Raw genomic sequence first — 8229 nt, forward strand, 5'->3', positions numbered from 1 at the left:
GATAGATAGATAGATAGATAGATAGATAGATAGATAGATAGATAGATAGATAGATAGATAGATAGATAGATAGATAGATAGATAGATAGATAGATATTGGCCCATGACATAATCAATGATCTTTTTATCAACAGATAGGGATGTTTTTGTCCATAAGATCTGCTGTAATTATCACCGTTATTTTACCTAGACCTAGTACAGGGCCTGAAATAGTCGTTGTGTGTCAGCACAGAGCACAGATCTTGACAGACAGCCTGATGGCTCTGTATTAGTTTCTTTTTTTTTCAAATCATGTATTTATGTTTGTTTGTTTGATTGATTGATTAATGATTGATACTTTATTGATCCCAAGGGGGAATTAGTTTCTTTTAAAATAAATATTTCCACAACAACCAATACCATGTATTGTAAGAAACAACACTATCTGTATCTAAGTAAAGGTTTGTGTGAAATAATGAGAAAAAAGCAATATTTCTAGCATTTTAAGTCTTTTTAGAAACAACTCTGCTTGAATGAAAACAATACGTTTCATGTTGGAATACATTCTATGAGCTTTGTCATTCGTTTTATTTTATTTTTTATCATTATTGTGTTTTTATGTTTATTGCTTCCTTAATATTACATTTGTTTTACCTTTCTTCACTGCTGACAACTGGGCCCTCAGTATATACTGTATCTTTTGTTGCTCATGTACTCATTTGGAATGACAATAAAAACTCCTTGAATCCTTGAATTTATAGTTTCCTGCACAGAGACTGAGCCAAGTTGGACTTCTGTCTCTCATTTGTGTTGTTATAAGAAGTGCAGTACTCAAGTCTTGTCAACTTACAGACTGTTGCACCTTTCCACACCACCAAATGAATTAACCCACTGGATGTGACGACTGTTTTTGAGCTAAAAGAAATGTGTGATTTAATAAACAGGCAACATTGAAAAAAAATGTTTGTTTATTGTCCAAACTGACCTGTTGAATCTCATCTCCCTCCTCTCCTCCCTGATGGCTTGGGTCAGGCTGTAGCGTCGCTGAGGAGCTGGGGATTCGTCCCCGACCTCTTCCTCCTCCTCTGCTCCCATCTTCTCATCAAAGCCCTGGATTTTTACCTGCAGCAGCTGCTCTGTCGCCCCTCCACCTCCTCCTCTGCTTCCAGCTGAAAGAGACGGCCCTGCCTCGTCCACTCTTTAAACAAGAACAAAACCACATGCTCAGATTAAAACTGATGCGATCGTGGGATAAATCCCAGCTTAGTTTATTCTTTCTTTGTACTTTACTTTCCTGTAATTTCCTGAAATGTCACTAATGGTTCCCTTTCTGTCTCTTGATCTCTGATTTTTAGCCCTGTTTCTTGTTCCACAAATGACACTCAGCATGTCTGCTAGAAAAGGACTAATGCCCCATTGTTGTCTTTTCCTTTTTCTAATCATCCAAATGTTCTTTAACTAATAAACCACCCGACCTCCGGTCCAGCACACACTGTTCTTGTTTAAAACAGTGTATATCACTCTAACATGCACACACACACACGTACACAAACACATGTGCACAGCATCCTCACACGATATAAAATGTCATTTGTTTTTGAGCATTTTTAACAACTGCTAGAGGAAATCATTATAACAAAAGAATCAAATAGAAACTATTTCACTGACAATAAATGATAACATACTGGAAGTTCCAAACATCTAAATACTCTTTGAAGCAGTAAATAAAGAATAAGCCCCTTTATAAAATGTGATATGTAAAAAATAACCATATTTACTTTCTTTTATTCATTGACTCAATAAAAAAACATAATTAACAACAGAAAAAACAAACAAATGTTGGTCTTTTAGTCTTACTTGAAAACTATAAAAAAAACAACGTGATGACTCAGTTATCTTTAATAGTGCTCTGATCACAGTCACTGTTTGCTGCAGATACTTTTGATTTCTAAAATATGCRAAGACACAAAATAACAGCTGTGATCCATCAACACCACCCACTAAAACAGGCTTCTTTAAAGAACGATACAAGAGTTCTGCTTGCTCTTGTATGCTGGGACCTGCATGTCGACCATCCTCAGCTCTAACTTTATTACAGACCTAACTGAAYGCACGTTGTCATTTCAATATGACTGCTGGTGCTTCTGTAAAGTTCTGAACAAGCTGGTTGAGTTTTAAATAACCCTAACTCAGGATTCTTTGAAGTCTTCATTGGCTTGACTAAATGTTATAAGGGCAAGGGTAATTTTAAATAACCTTTATTCTAATAAAAAACAAGACAGGTTGTCTGGCTCAGGCAGTTTGTCAGCTTTATTTTAGTCACTTTGTTTATACTCTGATTAATGTTCAGGCAATTCATTTGCTACTTAGTTCTATTTATTTGTACTAACCCCACTCTCAGTGTTTTTATTGGCCTTATGAGGTAGTTTTATTGTTCTGAGTTTGAAAAATTATTATTGTGCAACACTACGGTGCAACAATGTTTCATAAAGTGCTTTATAAAATAAACCAACACTGACTGATGTGAAATGAATCCTTTAGATCAGTGTTTCCTAAAGTTGGGGTTGGGACCCAAAGTGGGGTCCTGAAAAGATTTTCTGAATCAATTACATTTTTGCTTTAGTTGTTACAAAGGAGTGAGGTTAGTATATTTAAAATGGATAAATGTAGTATAAAAAATATTGTTACTATGCCCATGTTTTGTTGACCTGATACAAATGTTTATCATCCAAATATAGTTGGGGGCACAGGTCTCTGCTACTGTTATTTTGTGGGTCAAAAGCTGAAAAGTTTGGAACCACTGCACTTTGGTTCCCAAAGTTGGGCTTGGGACCCAATCATGGGTCATGAAGCACCTTGGATAATCTCCAGGAATCAATTTAAAGGGTAATAAAATAATTGATGATGTAATATTTTCCCTATAACTATTACAAAAACACAAAATAAGCATAAATAAGTATTTATATTTGTGTATAAGCTGTTTAGATTGTCAAAAAGCCTGTGTTTTTAGGGTTTTTAACAAAGTTTCCTCAGACCAGTAATATTTGGGGTCACAAGTTTTTGCCATGGATATTTTGTGGGTCAGAAGATAAAAAGTTTGGGAACCACTGCTTTAGAGGAACTGTTCAGTAGCATTACATGTTAGCCTGTTAGCTCATCATACCCCAACGTTTCCAACCTGGAATGAGCGGCAGTGTTTTCCTCCAGTCGACGTGCCAGCAGCCTGGCTATAGCAGCGAAGGAGTTGCTCATCCTGTAGATGTCTTTGCCGCTGCCTCCCAGTAAAGATGGGTAGCGATCCGTCAGAGCTTTGATTTCCAGCAGCAGGGTGTGATGGAAGCAGTGCTCCATGCTGCCCAGGAGAGACACCAGGTAGATCAGTGAGCTGTGAGCATGAGTCTGGGAAAAAAAGAGGACAACAAAGGGCATAAAACTGTTAGTAATGTGATCTGAATTTACACAACCATCAATCATAGAGGAGGTTTACTATGTATGTTCAACCATTTTTTATCAACCACTGCTGAAAGACAGGCACAATAGACTGTAACTCAGTCAATTTTAAAATAAGAAGTTTCAATTTGCAAGTTATTAGCTGAAATCGATCTACAGTACAAGTGTCAAGCTCAAGGCCCGCGGGCCAAATCTGGGCCTTGTTTATATTTTATCCATCCCCAAAAGTGATACTTGAAAAGCAAAATAGTTTTAGTTTTTGCGCCACTGGATTTAGTGCAGCCTTCTCGAACATCAAGCTAACGTTCTAATTACCTTTTATTAGGCGGAAAGAGAGACAGAAAATCAGCTTTAATAATCTTTTCCTGTATTTTCTTCTTATTTTATTTTTTTAACTCTGTATGTATTGGTTGTTTTGCATTATAAAACACATACATAACAACAAAGAACTGAACAAATGTCGGACAAGGGTGTTGCTTACATTCTAATAAGTATGAAGTAATAAATTTCCTTTACAGTCTTAAAGCAGCATATTTAATTCCAAAGGTTAAGCGGTCTGTTTCATTGGTCCTCAAGAGTTGTATTCCATTTCCACCATCTTTTTTGTAAAGATCAGGCTGCAGTCTCAACATGAATGTTAGTCTTTCCATTTTGTGGGTTTCTTTCATTAGATCCATCCAGTCCTTCAGTGTCGGTGGGTCGAGTTGAAGCCATTTCCGAGTGACTGATTTTTTTAGCTGTAGCGCTGAAAATTTTTAATAAGTATTTGTCACTCATGTTCAGTCCCTCTGGAACAGCTTCCAACAAAAATATCATGATGGGTTGTTGAAGTCCCAGACCCAATATCGATTCAATCTTACTCTGACCATCCTTCCAGTAAGTCTTAATTTTTGTGCAGGAAAATGTGTGTATGGTTTGCTTCTGTGTTTCCRCAACCCCTCCAACAGTTAGATGCATTAGGATATTTATGAAACTTGCTGCTTTGGTGTTCGAAAAAAACGCGGCAAGTTTTTCCAACTAAACACTCGCCAGTAGTTTGAGGAGGAGGTTGAGGCAGCAGATTCGYACATATTGTCCCATTGTTCTTGTGACATTTCAGTGTCCAGCTCTTTCTCCTATCTTTTTCTAACATAATCTGTTGACATTTCTTTCGTTCTCAACAATCCTTGATAAAGTTTAGAAATGGAGGATCTGCCAGGTTTAGAGAAAGACTGAGATATTATTTGAATTATTTCTTTCCTCTTATTATTTGAATTATTTCTTTCCTCTTATTTTTAAGTCACATTCAGGATTTTAAGTGAGGGTTTAACTTTTTTACTGATTTACCGGATTGTGTTAAGATGTCGCTAAGAAATAAATCAAAAAGTTCTTGATATACAGTAAGGAGTAAGAAATTAATGCTAAAGAAGCCTTTCTAAATTGAATCTTTTTCTTCTTTGTTTGGTTATGTATGCTCCAAATACATAATACATTTTTGGAAAAGGTTATTTCTTTAATAATAATTTGTTATTTAACACTTTAATAAATATTGACAGGTATTGGCTTTTGGCTTGGACTAAATTTGGAATTTTGCCCMCCTGACYTACATTACATATTGTGCAAGATCAATAATAAAAAATAAAAATAAAAAAATAAACACAACGCAAAAACATTTTCTGATGCACAACAAGTTCTAACAGAGCACCCACTTTGAAGAGCCTTCTTTTGCTAATTGTTTACATTTCCATGATGTTTCATGGAATTCTGCCAAATAGTTTCRTTAAAATGCTATAAAGAAACAGGAAACATACAGCTCTGCTTTTGAAGAAACATAGTTATCTGTCAAGGCCATGACAGGTAATATTGGACAGATGCTCTCCTAAATGAGTTGGACCACAACAGTTCTGCTAAACACAACACAAATGTTAGAAAAAAGCTCTGATTTGCATCAGTTTAACCTGAAATAAGCACAGAATGACAGCAGCTCCTTTATAACTGGAGGCAACATGGAAACAAAATATTACATAACCACACAGATTCTAGTACAATGCGTTGGATGCAGTTTGTACAAAACATTGTGATCGAATAAAGTTATACAATTATACAGAGACAATCAGGAGTGGATACACTTTTTTTGGCTCTTCTATATTTTGTGAAGTTAAAATCAATTCTTGTCTTGGGATAAAATTAAATAAATGTAAAAGACAAATACCTTATCCTCAGCTTGCCAGGAATTTGCTTTTATTAGTTATTTCTGATGTTGTCGGCTTTTAAAAGCCAAGGAAAAGAGACCGATTTTGATCAGGAGTAATTAGATCAAGTTTCCAGGCAGTTTAGGTGGGGGTTAAAAATCTGAGTCGTTTTGGCTTCTAAATCTGAACAAGCAATAATAAATAGAAAACACATGCAAGTTGGATCCCTGCAAACTTAAAAAGCATAAACTTCTTTCCCCTCCACAAATRTAATTTCAGTCCCATTGCCTTTTATAAAAACATTCGTAGTATTTCATCATGTCCAGTCTGTCTTTGTTTAAACCAGATTCAACCTGGTCCAGAAAGACACAAATCAATTCCCAAACATGGTATTTTTAGAAGATGGTTCACACCTGCTTATAAGAGCACKGCTGTAATGAAAACAGCATGGAGAATTCAACAGTTCAACATATTTGTCCTCGTTTATTTTAGATTACAACCCTTAAACCATAGTGCAGAAATCACAATCAGTGCAGGTGACAGGTTTTAATGTCAGCTCTCTGGCAGGTAAAAGTTAGAATATTTAGTCTCTCTTTCKGTCAAACAAAGTGACCAACTGGTCGAGAGGCAGGAGGATAAACTGAGCTCAATTCTGCTTCAGTCTCTCACTTCGWGCTGAGACAATAAAAGTTACGTTTGGCATGCTTCACTCTCATATTTATACTCTGACGCTATAATTAGCACAAGTCAAAGAACTTGACACAACTTTTTTTTWAAATAATTTTCCATTATCAAACCAGCTTTCAGGTACACCACCTTTGGGCCACAGCTCAGCTCTTTATTATGACGGTTTTTGCTTTATAAGGACTTACTAGAAAAACAAAACAGTGAGTTGTGCATTAGCACAATTAAAAACCTATTAGATCATGTGAAACTCTCATCAGAAATCACCTCTTTCATAACACTCTTTCTAAATATTTTTGGAAAAAGCACTTCAGTGTTGCAAACAGAGTTACACTACTAAGATCTGAACAAAATTCACATGTTAGAAAACCCAGGAAAACCATTAAAATAGTGCCAAATATTTACTGATTTTAGTTGGAAGTTCTCAAGTTACTCAAAATTTAAGACCAAATCCATGAAGCTGCTTCTTGGTATAAAGAATGTTCACTTAAAGTTTTCAGAGCAGATTACTGTCATTTTAAARGACAGGAAGAGGTTGAACTATTTCTCAGATCAGGGTTTCTAAATATTTTCTGTTTAAAATGGGTTATTTTTCAACAGAGAACTTCATTACAGAGAAYCATGGTTTTCATTACATATTAGCAAAATAAAACTTAAATATGTAGATCTRTTAGTTTTGTTCTCCATTTTGTGTCCATTATCACTAAGTTCGTGTAGTTGTAGTTGTGTATTTGCAATTTCAACCTAAAGAATGGGAGTTAACTGCACTTTTTCTTTTTCTTCAAAGCTGTTTTGATTTTTCCCTCTCATCCCTCCTGAATCAGGACATTTTATGAGAAGATTGAATGTTTTATAGACATATTGTGCTCTATGAGAGGACGTATTTTAAGGATCTGTTAATATTTCCCTTGATGTCTCTTTGATCCACAAAAATAAAAAMGATCTGTCAGAAATGTTCAGCCAATTTTTTAATTTTTAGTTCTCCTTATCTTCCACTGAAAGAAACATATTACAATGAATAATCTCCATAAGAGAACTTGTTTTAAAAAAATGTGGTCGTTACACACTTTTTAAATTCTGACAGAAATATCCAACTCATTTTTTTATTCCTGACCTGGTAAAAATTAAATCTGCACGACTAATAGACACCAGTGGGGGAGATGCACTTTTTCATGGAACAGCTACTTTTTCAAGAAGGATCATGGGGGGAAAAAAACTATTTTATATTAATGATTTTGTTTAGAACGAAGATGTTTATTTCCACGGAAGAGCACTGCATTCACCTAATAAAAAAATTTGAGCTTTATAAAAACCCATCTGCTGGCCCATGAGATAATTTGTTAACAGACAGACAAACACACAGCTAAATATATTTATAACTAAAACCTATGATAAAATAGCTCCTGAATGCTAAAACTGTAATTAATATGGTCTGAGTAGAGTTCACCAACCCAGAGGAATTAATTCTAAATATTATTTATTATTTCTGTCTGATGGAATATTTACAGCAAGACTGTTAGACTGAATTTTGTCGACAGAGTATTGTGTTTCTTTCTGTGGTGATATACTGTGATCTAACAAGCAATAAGTCCACACAGTACAGACCGACTGCCTTCAGGAGGTAAAGAAAACCAGTAAAAGAGTTGTGCAATCAGGTTGCAAATGCATCCCAGAGTGAAGCCGTGAGTGTGTGCGTGCATGTGTGTGTGAGTGTGTGTATGTGTGCGTGTGTGTTGGGGGGGGGGCACAAACACAAACCCACAGGAGGCATTCTCCACTGCCATCTCCAGGAGGCCTCTGCAGGAGGATTTTCTAAGAACAAGGGTTATTTTTCAAATGGTTCCAAGGTGAAGAAAGACAGGACACTGAGGTCTGAAAAAAAATGTGCGTGTGCGTTTGTGTGTGTGTGTGTGTGTGTGTGTGTGTGTGTGTGTGTGTGTGTGTG

General features: G+C 35.8%; 1 protein-coding gene across 4 annotated transcripts in view; it reads right to left on the minus strand.

Moving 5' to 3' along the window:
• The window catches only part of veph1 (ventricular zone expressed PH domain-containing 1), a 104483-nt gene that overhangs the window by 31292 nt on the left and 64962 nt on the right, over positions 1-8229 (minus strand). For 2 of the 4 annotated variants that reach the window (XM_014012826.1, XM_014012824.1), the window contains 2 exons: positions 3143-3378; positions 965-1177 (listed from right to left, as the gene is read on the minus strand). In XM_014012826.1, coding sequence (XP_013868280.1) covers positions 965-1177; positions 3143-3378 — 449 coding nt within the window. Of the gene's footprint in view, positions 1-964; positions 1178-3142; positions 3379-8229 lie in introns of those variants that run through there. The other 2 variants (XM_014012825.1, XM_014012827.1) reach the window with 2 other exon arrangements.

Source organism: Austrofundulus limnaeus, unplaced genomic scaffold (assembly GCF_001266775.1).
Source record: "Austrofundulus limnaeus strain Quisiro unplaced genomic scaffold, Austrofundulus_limnaeus-1.0 Scaffold95, whole genome shotgun sequence".
In the NCBI taxonomy this organism is placed as follows: Eukaryota; Metazoa; Chordata; class Actinopteri; order Cyprinodontiformes; family Rivulidae; genus Austrofundulus; species Austrofundulus limnaeus.